Raw genomic sequence first — 16,359 nt, forward strand, 5'->3', positions numbered from 1 at the left:
AAACGGGTTTCGTAAGGGGTATTCCACATCCTCCGCCTTGGCTGTGGTAACTGATGATATAATTGAGGCACTGGATCATGGACTTGAAAGTATTCTTAAACTATTAGATTACTCCAAGGCATTTGACACTATAAATCATCGACTCTTGTTGGCAAAGCTAAGATATTACGGTTTCGACGTCGACTCACTGTCACTCATCGCATCATACTTCTCTAACAGGTCACAAAAAGTGTTTGTTAATGGTGTGTACTCGGAGTCTAGTGCCATACTATCAGGAGTACCTCAGGGCTCTATCCTTGGCCCCCTTTTCTTTATTATTTACACTTCTGAACTTATAAGCTCTCTTCATGTCGGAAAGATACAAGCTTTTGCTGACGATACCCAGTTGTACTATCACTTCTCTTCAAAAGACTTTGTTACTTGTAACGAAACTATCAATCATGAACTAAACAACCTAAAAGATCTCTCTAAAAAACATGGCCTTCAACTAAACCCATCAAAATCAAAACTTATGCTGTTTGGCAAAAGAAATCAAAACGAATATTTAAAAAATAATATTAAAATCAAAATAGATGACCAAATATTACCATTTTGTAATTCTGCTTGTAATCTAGGTGTTATACTTGATTGTCAGCATAATTTCTCCGATCATATAAGTTACCTCTACAAAGGTCATTTACATCGCTTAAACAACTATATTCCAATAGAAACCTTTTAGGTACCAAGTTAATGGCAATGTTATGTGAAACTCTTGTACTTTCCCACTTTAACTATGCTGATTTTATTTATGGCCCTTGTCTTCGTCAAGCGGAACAATATCGTATTCAAAAGGTGCAGAATACATGTATTCGTCTAATTTTTAATTTAAGAAAGTCAGATCACGTATCACATAAAATAAATGAGTTGAACTGGTTAAATATGTCAAATCGTAGAACTCAACATTTGGGTCTTTTTATGCATGGTTTAATTACTAATTCAAAATTCATATCTAAATCTCTAAAAAATAAATTTAAAACCAATTTGAGCGTCCATGATATAAATACCAGAAATAAATTTAAATATATTATTCCTCGACATAATACAAGAACATACAAGAAGTCTTGTACTTATAATGCGATTAAAACATGTAATTCCTTGCCAAACAATGTTTTACTACTTTATAATTTTACTAAGTTTAAGTCAGGATTTAGGTTGTATTTGTTTAGAGAACAGTTGAGCTCCTATTTTTTAACTCACTAGTATGGTGTGCTCCAGAGGTAACATGATGGTTGTTTACGATTGCATACAAAGGTATTTGTTTGTGTACAGTCTTGTTTTGGTGCAGGTTGTGAGTTTTATATCTCCTCCGTGTTGGGTATAAGTATTTTTTTGGTGTGAACAATTGTTTCTTTATAATATTTCATCTTTATATTATTTTTCTTATTATTATTATGTATGATTACCGAAATTTATTTATTATTTATTAGGGTTAAGTTTAAGTAGCCTTAGGCAACACTTCGCCTTTTTTTTCCATTTGTAATATTCGTCAATCTATTGTTTTTTTTTTGAATAAAAGACGATTATTATTATTATTATTATATATTGTTATTATTAAATGTGCCACCATTTTGTAGTAGGTAAAGATATTGAATTTATATTCTAGGGTTATAAAGTACTCGTCAGGAGCTTCAAAATGATGTGCCACAAGACTACCCTTTCTATTTAATTTTTTTTCAATATGACGCCCAGTAGCCATCTTGAAATGTTCATCTGTCAATTTTGCTTTAAAACATAGTCAATCAATTGCATTACCAGAAGTTTCAATATTTTGAATTGATCCGTTTAAAAAATAAAGAGGGAGGAGCATTTAAGAAAAGCGCTGTATCTATAGGGTATCCCAGATAAAATGATATACATGGGAATTTCGTAAACGGTAAGAGATATAATTTCGACAAATGGGAAAAAAGTTGTGCTGTTCCAAGCCCAATTAGATGCGATATTAAGATCCAAGATAGCTACAGGGGATTTCAAAATATCAAGGTAAATCTAAAAATTAGGTTTTTGTAAAATCTACAATATCGTCGCCATCTTAAATCCGATTTTAATAAAATTTGGTATGTATTATTTGGTAGTTTTTTATGGATTATTTACTATGGCCAATCGATTGACGTTAACGATATTTTTCTAGACATTTTGGATTTTTTTGCAACCATAGTCAACTTTGCTATTTCTCCTAGACGCCATATTAGATTTATACGTCATTAACTAGCACGTAAAAAGATCTTTTCAACCATGTATAACAACCTTATCTTGATAGTATTTAGGTTTTTAGTAATTAAAAAAGTCAGATCAGCACTAAGGAAAAATTCTTGATGTCGTTATTAAAACGTTTTAAAAATTAAACGTTGGGAAACATATGAATGAGATACATCATTTAAAGGGAATAAAAAATGCTTTTCACCTTAGTTAAAAAAAAGGCAGGTCCCTATTTTAAAAAAAGACATTGATAGCCGTTGCCAACATACTACATGTCATAAAAAAAATAAAGGTGAAGTTTTGTAGAGCACAAAAAATTATAAAACTTTGTAATTAAAAGTAAGTTTTTAAAAGCAATAGTTTTGGAAGTAATAATTAAAATAAAATTTGGCGTTTTTTATAAATCACCCTGTAATTGACGAACTAATAAGCATTTTGCAATGCTGTAAAAGGATTGAAAATGAGTTTTTTTTCTAATTTAACCGCCCTCGTATCTCCTATAGTTTCTGAAATAGCAATAGTCACACATAGTAAATAGGACACTCTGGCACTTTATTCGATATTTTGTTAATTTGTAATTGTATTATATCATGTAACTTTGTATTGGGATGATAACGTCTTTATTATTATTATTAAACCAAATACAACAAAGGACTTAAATTAATAATCACTTACTTCAAAGTCTTCTTCATTCGGCATCCATTTTTTAAACTCACTTTTCCAATTTAATACTGTATTCACTGGCGATACTACCAAAACCTTTTCCACTTTAGTTTTCTCTTTATTCATTAACAAAGTATGCACCAACGTTATCACCTAAACAATTAAAAAAAAAAAATAACAATATATATATTATAAAATTAAAATATTACAGACCTGTAAAGTTTTTCCCAAACCCATGCAATGTGCCAAAATGCACCCTCCACCTGCGCTCTTCCTTGCCCTCGAAAGGGATTCAAAACAGGCGTCCCACATAAACTTTACACCTTGAACCTGATGGGGCTTTAACTGTTTCACCAACTTTTTATGTACACTTAATAGAGGCTTTTCTGTTTTCTCGTCAAAGTCCAATACGACCTTATCCACCGTCACGTCTGCTTTTAGTTCAAAGATTTTATTGTACTATAAAAAAAAGATGTTTATACTTTCGAAACAAAATTATTTTTCATACAGTACCTTTGCTTGTTTCTCTGCTATACGAAATTTCCGTTCCCTTTCGTCCGCTTCTGCTTTTTTGGTGGTCTCTGCTAAAGAATCCCTGTCGATCATCTGAAAACAAATTTGAAACTCTTACTAGTATGGGTTTATTTATACACATTGAAGACATTACTCCCAAAAAAAAAAAGTATCTAAACCGAAGAAAATTATCTTTAACAGGGACCACCGAGCACGGATAAGGATATAGCCAATAAATTCAATAAGTATCTTGTGGAGAGCATTGAGAATATCATATCGGCAATAAATCGACCATCTGCTAATTTCACAGCTTTACAGAGTTCACTAGGTTTGAAAACGTTTCAATGGCTGACCTAAGAAGAATAGTGAGTGGAATGAAAAATATTGGTGGTGGTAAATTTGGAATTTCAGCACGGGTATTTAAAGATGCTTTTGCAGTGGTTGGAAACCGAATATTAGATGTTATAAATACATCATTTTCTCAGGGGCATTTTCCGAAGAAATGGAAGTCATTTTTAGTAGTTCCAGTACCGAAGGTTCCAGGTACTAAACAGCAATCGAGTTTTAAACCGATCAATACTGTGCCAGTATACGAGAAAGTATTAGAACTCATTGCCAAGGAGCAGCTACAGAGACATTGTGATGAGAATAATATTTTTTCTGGTCAATCGGAATTTCGAGCATGACATTCTTGCAAGATTGTGATGGTTGGCATCTGTGATGAGTTCGTTAGTGCAACTGATGCAATAATCTAGTTTTGGCTGTATTTTTAGATTTTAGAAGAGCTTTTGACATGGTTGATAGGGATATTTTGATTGATAAATTAGAGAATATGGGTATAAAACACTTGGATTGGTTAAAATCCTACTTGTCAGGCAGACACAAAAAGTAAAGTATGACTCAGCTGTGTCTGAATCTCTCTTGGTACAATATGGGGTACCACAGGGGACTGTTTTAGGGCCATTGTTGTTTCTTCTGTATATAAATGATATAGTGAAAGTTGTAAAAAATAGTAAAATTACATTATTTCCTGACGATACAATGATATGTTTCGTTGGTAATAATATCGAACAAATGCAGCAAAATATCAATAATGACTTAAGTCGAGTGTTTCTATGGTTGTGTAAAAATAGTCTTAGCATTAATGTCTCAAAATCGAAATTCTGTCTATGTGGTTAAAAACATAGATTAAGTTTGGTGAATATAGTACATTTTAATATCGATATAAATGGCGTTAAATTACAGCATGAGCAACATATGAAATATTTTGAAACAGTATTAGATCCTGAGTTGAACTTCTATGCTCATTGTGATTATATATGCTGCATGAGCGTCAGAAAAGGGCCAACAACATTATACTTTTTAACTTTAATTTGAAAGAAGGCAGAGCTGATGTTGTCCAGACTAAGAAGCTGCTGACTGACCTGTGCGAAACTACCGTCAATGTGCTGGCTGTTAGTAAATTTGGGAAGCCGAATCGTAACGGGCGGCAGGCTGTTAGGGTGATCCTTGGTGGTACAGACGATGTTAGGCTTGTTTTGAAGAACAAATTGAAGACTGTCGGTAAATTCTTCATCGAGACAGATATGACGCCTCGGCAGCGCAATGAGCTTATGGCAGCCAGATCGGAGTTAAAGCGACGCAAAGAGAAAGGAGAAAATAATCTTTATGTAAGATACATCAATGGTTCCCCCAGAATTGTAGCAAAAAAATAGATTCGCCTTTATTTTCACATGCTAGTGATGCCCACTTAACTTTTATCAAAATGTTCGTGGTCTTAACACTAAAACCGAGACTTTTTTTCTTGCCGCCATTGCTCAGGATTTTCACACCATATGCATCACCGAGACATGGTTGAGGCCAGAGATATCTAGTGGTGAAATATTTCCAAAGACTTATGATGTTTACCTATTTACTTATGGAGTTCTCTGTGGAGTTTCTAGAAACATTGTGTCTGAAAAAATTAGTTTGTCTGATTTTTGCAACAGTATTGCGCCCTCTATCGATGTTGTTGGCTGTAAATTTACTATTAGGTTACAGATATTTTACATGATTGTTTTGTACATCCCACCATCTATCACATCTGTAATTTTCGAACAATTTCTGGATCAGTTTACACTTTTAATATCAAAGCTAAACCATAATGTAATAATAGTGGGCGATTTTAACGTGTCTGATTTCTCTATTAACTCACCTACAGGTAATCATGTTAGTCAAAAGTCTATTGCTGTGAATAATTTTGTTAACACTTTTAATCTTGTTCAGTGTAATCACATCCTAAACTATAATAACAGACTATTGGATCTTGTTTTATCTAACTTCACCTGTACTGTTTCGCGTAGTGACGTGCCTTTTGTCTTGGAGGATTAGCATCACCCTGCACTGGAAATTGATTTTACCGTCTCAGGCCAACGTGTCCATAATTTTCAGCTTAATAAAAACTTATCTCATTCTTTTAATTTTAGAAAGGCCAACTTCCATCTCCTTTATGACTCGATCCTTGAAGCTGACTGGCCTACTGTGTATTTATCCTCTAACGTTAATGATGCATGTGGAGCCCTATATGATATATTGAATGGCATATTTGCCGCACACATTCCTCTTAAGCAGCAACGTAAAAGAAGATTTCCAAATTATTATTCTCGAGAATTGATTAGGAATATTTATAGGAAAGAAAAGGCTTTCAAGGACTTTAAAATGTACAATTCTCCATTCTTTCAAAATAAATTCCATTCTCTTAGAGGCCTTATCAAACTACAAATACGCAATGAATATAAGTTGTATATATCAAACACCGAAAGGAATATTTCTTTGGACCCATCTAGCTTTTGGAATTTTATTGGTTCTAAGAAGGCTGGCACCAGGATTCCTGGTATGATCAGGCTACCCGATGACGTGGTAATTAAAGAGCCACGAGACATAGTTGATGCTTTTGCACTGTTCTTTGGTGAGGCATTTATACAATCAAATTTCATTAACCATTCGTCGACGTCTGATAATGTGCCCCACTTTGACATTTCCAACGTTGATGCTTCCCAGATTATTTTGGCCAGTAAAAAACTCAAAAATAAGTTAACATCTGGTGTAGACGGTGTGCCTAGCTTCTTGGTTAAAGATTGCATTGGTGTCCTGGCTGATCCGCTGACCTACATTTTCAACTTAATACTGTCAACAGAACAAATTCCTGAAATTTGGAAGACTGCTAAAATAATACCTATTTTAAAAGCTGGGGACTCTGATCAAATCGTGAACTAAAGGCCAATCTCATTACTTTGTAACTTCTCAAAAATTTTCAAAATTATCCTGAATCGGTCGCTATTTAGTCACGCAAAAGAACTCATCTCTGTAGACCAGCATGGATTTTTTAGCGGGCGATCTTGTGTTACTAACTTATTCTGTCTGTCTAGCCACATCTGTGAATCACTTGATGTTAATTCTCAAGTCGATGTTATTTATACCGACTTCCAAAAAGCCTTTGATCGGATAGATCACTATATTTTGCTGCATAAATTAACTCAGTATGGTTTTTCAGGGAGATTACTTAATTTATTTCATTCCTACTTGATTGGTAGATCTCAATATGTTGAATATGAGGGCTTTAAATCGAAACTTTTTAACGTAACGTCGGGTGTGCCACAGGGCTCGAACCTGGGTCCGCTCCTGTTTAGTTTTTTTTATAAATGACTTGATTGAGTCACTCACTTGTCATAGGCTGGCTTTTGCCGATGATTTGAAGCTATATTTAAATGTATATGGTTTGGAGGATTGTCTTTTTCTTCAGAACTGTCTAAATACATTGCAGGTATGGTGCGCTGTTAACAGGTTAGGCTTGAATGCGGCTAAGTGTAGTGTGGTCAGTTACTCTAGATCAAAAACACCCTTAAATTTTAATTACTTTCTTAATGATACTATTTTGAGTAGATTAGAGCAAATTACTGATCTTGGTATAACCTTTGACTCTGAATTTACATTCGTTCCACACTTCAATAACATAGTCAAGTCAGCCCTGAGAAGGCTTGGGTTCATAATTAGAAGTTCTCAGAGTTTTACTTTGGAGTCTACATTAAAACTGCTTTTCTGTTGCTTTGTGAGATCAAAACTGGAGTTTGGCTGCATCATATGGAACCCGCTCTATCAGAATCATGTTGGTCTCCTTGAATCTGTTCAGCGTAGATTTGCTAAGTTTTTGGCCTTCAGGCAGGATGGCATATATCCGGTAAGAGGGTTTGGTCATCGGCAACTATTGGAACGCTTCAATCTACATCCATTACATCTCAGAAGAATAATCTTCTCTGTAAAATTCCTGCATGGGTTACTGAATGGATTCATTGATAGTCCTGTACTTCTTTCTGGTGTACGTTTCATGGTGCCTAGGCTTAATGCTAGACATCCCCTAACATTCTTTCTGCCAAGGCCTCATACTAACATCCTGTTGAAATCGCCACTATATACAATATGCGCTATATTTAATCGGATCTGTCACATGTGCGATATAAATTTCTCTCCGGTTCATGTGATTATCGATATCTTGGTGGATCATTACTCTTGGGATTAGGGCCCATGTGTTTAAGTTATAGTTAGTAGGTATATTGCAGATAATTTAATTTAATTTTGTTGAATATGTGATTATTTTATGTTAAACTTTTATAATTGGGTTTTTATATCATATTAATAGTTATTTGTTCTAATTTTTTGGTTCTAACTTTTGAGAATGTGACTTTACTTTACTCTTTTTCTTTTCTTTTCATTCTTTTAGGTTTGTTTGTGTGTGTTTTTATTTTAACTATATTTTTCATTGTTTTGCAACTGTTTCCTGTTATTGGGCAAGTTGCCTGTTGGAAATAAAGGCTTATTATTATTATTATTATATATTGAGAACATGCAAATGGTTGGTTTTATATCTCGAATAGGCAAAAATTTAACAACGTATACAAAATTATTACTTTACAATAGCTTAGCGGCACACCATTTACAATACTGTTCAACTTTAACGTTCAGTATACCCAATTATAAAATAGCCGAATTTCAGATAGTACAAAACAGAGACCAATGCGCGCAATCCTGAAATGCAATAGATATGTGATAACCATGTTATAAATGTCTTGCAATTATTCTCTGTAAACCAAAAATACTGCTTAATGCTTTTATATTTATATTTAAGATTAAAAAAAGAATGTTACCTACCTACATTTGTGATAGGGTTAATTGTTTTATAAATGTTCATGACTATTATACTAGAAAACCCTAATGATTTCATCCTTGTCAATCGATGCAACATTACACAAATGTTGAACAGTATTCTGAATAAAGGTTTGTTAGAGTTTAATCGACTGCCAAAAAATATTAAAGAATGTAAAAAATTTAATGCATTTAAAAGATTAATTAAAAATTAAGTGAAATTGTATTTTAATTGATTTATAAAAATAATTGTTTTGTTGTATTTATCTCTTGTTTTGCCTGAAACTGTGACTATTTCAATGGTTTTAAAGGACTCTAATTTGCTATTATTATTTTGTATTGTTAATTAGTTCTTAAGTAATTTTCTATGGGAAACAGCGAATAAGGAGCGCTATTCGGAGTTTACCAGCCGCAGAAATAGAGGCAGCCGTGGAATCAACCCGACGAAGAGTTCAAAATTGTATAGAACAAGACGGACGACAATTCGAACACCTCGGCAGGCATTAGATTAGTGTAGGAATTAAAATAATATTATTTTTTATTCCATTTAAAATAAGCAAGATTTTTATCTTTTTTCAGTTTAATCGGTACCAAGTGCCAAAACTATCAAAATATTTTTGTCGTGTTACAATGACGCGTCGACGTTGATAAATATTTAAAACGTTCCTATGCATAGTTTTCCTAATTTTCCCATAAACATTGATTTATTACCTGATTTATTACCAATGAAACTTTCTGTATAAAGAAGTGTATAAATAAACGCCACCTTCCGGAATTTCTAAAAAGCTGGTATACCAAGATTGTTTCTCTACACAAAGATTCATTTAGACACCAGTTTTTTTTAACCCGGCTGGTAAATAGAACTTAACGACCATATTTGATGTTTTCACTTTCTAATGCACACATTTTTTTTTCACACATTTTGTTTTTCAACTTTAGTTAGAGACGTGATATCAAAATGCGGTTTTTTACTAAATTATTAAGCTTTGTTCTCCGCTCTTAATACCGTAAAAAAACACACATGGTTGCATTTGAGTTTCTTAAAATAATCAGTCGAATAGCGTAAGTTAGAAGTAGACGCCCCCTAGCGGATTTTAGGAAAATTTTCCAATAATATCTTTTTGGTAGAAAAATAAAAGAGCTTTTAAATAAAAGTTGTTTTAAAAAAATCGGTGCAACCAAAGCCTACTTCTTACCATTTTTCTCATTTAAGATAGAAACTCTCCCCACCACTTTAAAATGACAAAAATGTTTTGGTTGTCAAAACATTTTTGTCAGGATAATTTTGTAGATTATTTCGATAATATTTTGGGATGCAAGTTATTAAAGATTTTTTGGAAAAAAGAGACTTGAAAGTTTTTAAGTAGCTAGAACGCCCTCTAGCGGTTGACCAATGAACTTTCAAATATTTTCCAGCTATTTTTTTGGGCCACTTTTATACTAATTTTTTTTTCAACGCTCTACGATTATTGGGGCCTGAGATACAGCCGAGGAACATTCTTAATGGGACACCCTGTATATATGCAGATATCTCCATGTTGTGATAGGTCACGACAATAGTAATTTGCTAGATTATAGCCATCCAATAATCAATGTTATATAGCCCCATCCAACGCTCGGCTGAACAAATGATATCTATTTTATACTTCTCCACTGTATTTAATAAAAAGTTTACTTTGTCACGCTCATTATATTTTAGAAGTATATTTTTGCATTGCATTACCTTTGCTCCGGATTTGTATTTGTATAGAGGATTGATTTACAAATATATCTAATACAACTATCATCTTTAATCCCCCTTTTTCTAAAGTGTTCGAGATAATAATGAGTAATGCTTAAAGACACACGGCTCAAGGATTGTTGATTAGTTAGGCATGACGGTTGTCATATAGTAACCGCTAGAAGCGGCAGTAAGATAATGGATTATAACAGCAATGTACACTTTTTAATTAAATTACACTTTTACGAAGAAAACTTAAATAGCAAGTAACTTATAAATTTAATGCATATAATCTATTGTCTTTCTGCCGCTTCTAGCGGTTACTATATGACAACCGTCATGCCTAACTAATCAACAATCCTTGAGCCGTGTTACTATACGGCTTTTAATATTAGGCCAAATTTAAACTGCCAATATTTCGGAAACTATCAATTTTTGGACTAGATAAACTTATTTTTAATTATCTTTATGAAAAAATTATGAAAATAGGGGGTTTCCATTTAAAAAAATTGACTTTTAATGATTTTTTCATTTTAATTTTTAATGCTAGTTTTTGACCCCCCTGTATCTTTTTTTTAGCCAAATATTAAAATAGTCTTTTAAAGTGGTCCTTCCTCTAAAATAAAACCGAAACTAACCAATAAATAAAGGCTACTAAAAGGGAGTAATCGGTAATTATGTTAGGGCTTATAAACATAGTTTTTCACATGAAATTAAAAATATGTCAAAAACGGTTACACTCAGGTATAGGACATTATACACAAAATATAGTTAGAATTTCACGTAAAAGCCAAAAATGTAAAAATATACAGGGTGTTCCATTTAAAATAACGAAGTTGACACCTACTTCCGGTATAACCGGAAACGTCACAACTGTCAAAATATTGTAGTTGTGTAGCCGCCATCGACTGTGCCATGTTGCCAAATTTTCAAAATTTTTGAAAAATTAGTTTCCGAGATATCGATCGCGTCTATTCGTCGTGAGACACCCTGTATAAGTCGAAAGCCTTTGACTGCCTAAGTCACAAATTTACCAAAAGAAAGTGCAAAGGTGTGAAGTAAGAAGACTTGTCTTGTGCTGGGTTCGATTGTACATACACTGGTGGCCAAAAGTAGATTGATAACTACTTATTTTTCAAATTTGTTTATATCACGGTTTAGGAAATGATAAATTAGGTGGGACAGTACCTGCTTAAAAAAACAACGGAGCCTATTTGTAATGTTTAATTATATTTAAACTATTTATTCGTAATACCCAATTTTATTAAAAAAAAATTAAAAAACTAAACAATTTTTAAGTGGCCAAAATTAAATTGACAAATTCAAAGCTTACTAAAATAAAAATAAGTATAGAACATTTTAAGGGTTTTATTCAATAATGCGTTACATAGCCTCTATTTCTTCTCACTTCCACCAACCTTTTGGGCATGGACCTAATTAAATTGTCAATATAGGACGTGCCAATGGATATCCAGCATGCCTTCAAAGCTTCAAAAAGTTCTTGTTTATTTTTGAAATTTTATATAGGATGTGAGATCAATGTAATCCCAAATGTTCTCGATCGGATTTAGGTCCGGTGACTGTGACGGCCATTTGATAACATAAATTTTTTCTTGGGTTAACCATTGCTTAACGACCTTGGATGCGTGTTTCGGATCGTTATCATGTTGAAAGTAGTGGTTGAGTAGCATAACTTCATCAGCGTAAGGTACCATAACATCCTGCAGTATGTCTTTATACATAAAACGATCCATCGTGCCTTCTGTCAAGTGTAGTGGACCCATCCCATAATCCGAAAAACGCCCCCACACCATCACGGAACCACCTCCATGCTTGACTGTGGACACCGTATATTTGGGATCATACCTTTGGTTCACAGAGGACGCCTAACATATCTTTTGCCATCCGAATTAATCAAATTGTACTTTGATTCATCACTAAAAATAACCTTTTTCCATTCGGAGATTGTCCAGTGACTATGTTCTCGAGCAAAGCTTAATCGGCCCGTACGTTTTTTAAACTTAGCAGTGGTTTCTTTGCAGGGCGTCTTGTTTTTAAATCACTTTATTGAAGTCTCCTGAACTGAACCCACACCTTCTTCCAAATGCAGCTTGATTTCTTTTGAAGTTGCGAATGGGTCAAGTTTTGCTTTTTTCAAAATTAATTTGTCAACACCACTAGTGGTCTTCTTTGGTCGGCCAGTTTTTTTTAGAGGAACAACACTTCCATGGAGATTAAATTTTTTTATTATTTGACTTACTGTTGCCCTCAAAAGAGAAAATTTTCGAACAATATCCGCCTGTTTAACTCCTTTCCGGTAATCGTCGATTATTCGCATCTTAATATCGATCGATAAAGTTATACCACGTGGCATTGTGAATATTTTTCAAGACTAATAGTAAGGAAAGTCAAATCAATAGAAACCAACGCATAAAACTTAGAGACTAAATAAATATGTTGTTTGTCAATCCAATTTTGGCCACCTAGCAGTCAAACAAAATTATTGGAATTTGATAAAAAAAAATATTGAGAAAAAGTGCAAGCAATAAAAATCTATTGAATCTGTTTCTTCAAACTATGTTGTTTACATTCCTGAACACTAATAAGCTCAACCGGGTATTCCTTTGCTTCAGATAAAATATATCCATAAAAATGGAATTTGTCAATCTACTTTTGGCCACCAGTGTAACTCATCGCATTTAAAGCCTTGTCATCCAAATAAGGAGGTAAAAGCATGTGTCAGATGGAGGGCTTGCCTATCGGAGTATTAGGAATTCACTGCCCTTTATTTTCTAGGTGAATGACATGGCGGCTGGGATTGGGAACAACAAGATAGATGTAGAGGCAGATTCAAGATATTCACTTCCAGCAGTGTATATTTAGGAATGTCTTGTGTTTTTCCACAAAAGCCGAAATACATTTTCTTAATGAATAACCACCAATTCAATGGCAGATGTTTAGAACTGAATATCCCATCTCCAGTCCTGCTCATTTACGTAAAAGTGAAGGAGAATTTTTAATTGAGGATATTTAGCCTCGTTGGTAAGACAGAACGCGATTCAGTGAAAAAATTTTAGCGACAGTTTTGACTTTTTTAAACTGTGCTTTCTTATTTTCTTTCTGTTAAAACGAATGTATTCCATAGATTTCACGTGTGTATATTTCATTAATGTTGAAGAAGTAGTCCATACTTGCAGTGGAGTTAATAAGTCAAAGGGTAACTAAAATTGTTTCTGTCATCCTCCACTAAATTTATTTGAAAAATCATCTATCCTACATGTTTCAGACATATAAGATGTCCATCATCAGTCATCAGGGATTTATAAAGAACCGAGGAAACTTATAAGCTAAGGATAAAAAGTGTTGAAATCAAAGGTATTAAAATTAACTTACATACAATGAGGGTTTTCGTCACAACATATAACAAGCTATCGTGCTACTGGCAAGGTCAAAAGTTAAAATCTCAACAATAAATAAAAGGGCATCTACAATAATCATAAAAAGGCTTAATTAATTAAGAAATAAACAATTGGACGTTAAAGAGAAAAAAACTTACATTAAGATGCATGAGAAGGGACTAAACAGGGTGTATACAAACATTAAAATCACATAATTACAAAACTAGGATAATTGTTATATCAACAAGAACTAAGAACAAAAGAAATATATAACTTTTCAGAAGATTTTATTTATTGTTGAGATTTTAACTTTTGACCTTGCCAGTGGCACGATAGCTTGTTATATGTTGTGACGAAAACCCTCATTGTATGTAAGTTAATTTTAATACCTTTGATTTCAACACTTTCTATCCTTAGCTTATAAGTTTCCTCGGTTCTTTATAAATCCCTGATGATTGATGATGGACATCTTATGTGTCCGAAACATGTAGGATAGATGATTTTTCAAATAAATTTAGTGGAGGATGACAGAAATAATTTTAGTTACCCTAGTTATTTTTTATTAAGCAATTAATTAAAGAGTTTTTTATTTTGTCAATGAACCATTTTCAATTCCAAAAACAATACGTTTATATGTCCCAAACATACCTTTCTAAGATGTTTTCTTGTCGATTTCTCGTCATCATCACTGCTACTGTCCTTTACCCGCTTGATTCTTCTCCTCGATGGTTTGGATTTACTAAAAGAATATACATACAGTATTGGACAAAATTCTAATAATAATAATAATAATAATAAACAAAATTTATAACTTTTCATAAACAAGTACAAAATACAATATAAAAATTAAGAATCACAGAATGTCTATGAAAAATAAAAGGCCGTGTTACGTCAGTATTCTGGTACGCAGACTAGATACTGTTTAGGCACTCTCTAAAAAAATGTAAAAAATATAACATTAAAAAAAATTTCTCTACAACCAGTACAAATATTTCAAATTACAGATCATAACAGTTGAAACTTAATAATACAAAAACACATTCAGCGACATCACACACAAAATAAAAAAAAAGATCAAGTTTATTTACTGACGTAAAAACAGAATGTCTTTAGTTTTCCTTTGAAAAGTAGAACAGGCCAGATCAAATGATGTAATCTTTAAAGAATTCAAACTGGAAGCCAAATTATATGAAAAGCTTCGTTTAAAAAGTTCTTTTCTGTGTCGAGGAATAGTAAGAAGATGTATATTGCGTAAGTTACGATTATTGTTGTTAATTCTAAAATCTGCTCTATCATACAAGTATTGGGGAGATTTAAGGTTTATTATCTTATAGCCCAACGAAATGAAGTATAGTTTTCTGCGGTTATGCATATTAAGCCAGCCGATATCTATAAGCTTATGAGAGATCCGATTTCTGCGGCGTATCCCAAAAATAAGGCGAAGGCACGCATTTTGTACTTTCTGAATTCTACGAGAATCAAACTGATCCAAACATGGGCCATATACTGTGTCACAGTGGTTAAAGTTGGATTGCACTAAGGAGTCACATAGATGTTTTTTTTTAAATTTTTGGTTTAAAAATTATCTTTGATTATAAATAAGTTTAAGAGCACCATAGGCTTTTCGGAGCTTTTCTGTGACATGCTCATGAAACCGAAGACCGAAGATCAGAGTCAATAACAAGTTCCAATGATTTGGACGTGTTAGTTAATGGAATGGTAACGTTGTTAATTTGTATATTAAGGTCGTTGCTAACTCTCAATCTATTATTTTTATCTCCTCCGAATACAGTAACGGATGATTTTGAAGGATTTATCTTTAGATCCTAACACGTTGACGTTGAAATTTCTATTATACTTTTTAAACCCAAATTTATATTTCTATTGGCAATTTCTGTATTATTTGGGTGAAAGTGAAGATAGAGTTGGGTGTTGTCCGCATACAAGTGGCAGTTACAAAATTTTAAATGGTCTTTAAATCGACATGTATAAATTGTGTACAACAATGGCCCCAGGATACTTCCCTGAGGAACACCTACTGATAAAGGTGCTGAGTTAGATATTCCCAAGCATTCATACACCAAAAACTTTTGAACGTTTGATTGAACTTTTGGAAAATAATGGTTTCGATAATGTCCGAGCCATTATTAAATTAACAAAATTTTGCATTATATTGCTAATGTGTCTAATATTTTTCATTACAACAATTCCTATTAATCATTGTAAAATTAGACTAACTAATTAAATAATAGTGTATGTGTAGTTGTAATTATATTTTCTCTTCACTTGATATTTAGTAAATGCCAGAGCCAAATATGATTCAAATTGGATAATAGTTAGATAATAAAATTAAATTTATTTTACTTGTCCCGTCCGCGACGCATGCTGCGTTAAATTAGTATTTGACTCAACTTTTAATTTAAAAAAAAATACCGTGCTATTTACAACAATTACACAATTTATCTGTTAATATATTTTTGTTATACTGTTATACATGTTCTCTATTGTGTTACAGAGAACATGTCACCAAAATCCAGTAAAGAAAAATCCATATAACATTAAATAAATAAATAAATAAATAAATAAATAAGGTCTTTAATAAGTCAAACAAAGTTACAAAATTTTTTTTTTTTTTTTAACAAATACTAATAT

At 32.8% G+C, this 16,359-nt stretch overlaps 1 protein-coding gene across 4 annotated transcripts in view; it reads right to left on the reverse strand.

Moving 5' to 3' along the window:
* Nucleotides 1-16,359, reverse strand: part of LOC126736016 (transcriptional regulator ATRX homolog) — a 181,542-nt gene that overhangs the window by 78,913 nt on the left and 86,270 nt on the right. For all 4 annotated transcript variants that reach the window (XM_050440201.1, XM_050440200.1, XM_050440202.1 and 1 more), the window contains 4 exons: nucleotides 14,356-14,446; nucleotides 3,412-3,504; nucleotides 3,112-3,357; nucleotides 2,911-3,051 (listed from right to left, as the gene is read on the reverse strand). In XM_050440201.1, the coding sequence (XP_050296158.1) occupies nucleotides 2,911-3,051; nucleotides 3,112-3,357; nucleotides 3,412-3,504; nucleotides 14,356-14,446 (571 nt within the window). The remainder of the gene's footprint in view (nucleotides 1-2,910; nucleotides 3,052-3,111; nucleotides 3,358-3,411; nucleotides 3,505-14,355; nucleotides 14,447-16,359) is intronic.

The sequence above is a fragment of the Anthonomus grandis genome, chromosome 5, assembly GCF_022605725.1.
Source record: "Anthonomus grandis grandis chromosome 5, icAntGran1.3, whole genome shotgun sequence".
Taxonomy (NCBI): Eukaryota; Metazoa; Arthropoda; class Insecta; order Coleoptera; family Curculionidae; genus Anthonomus; species Anthonomus grandis.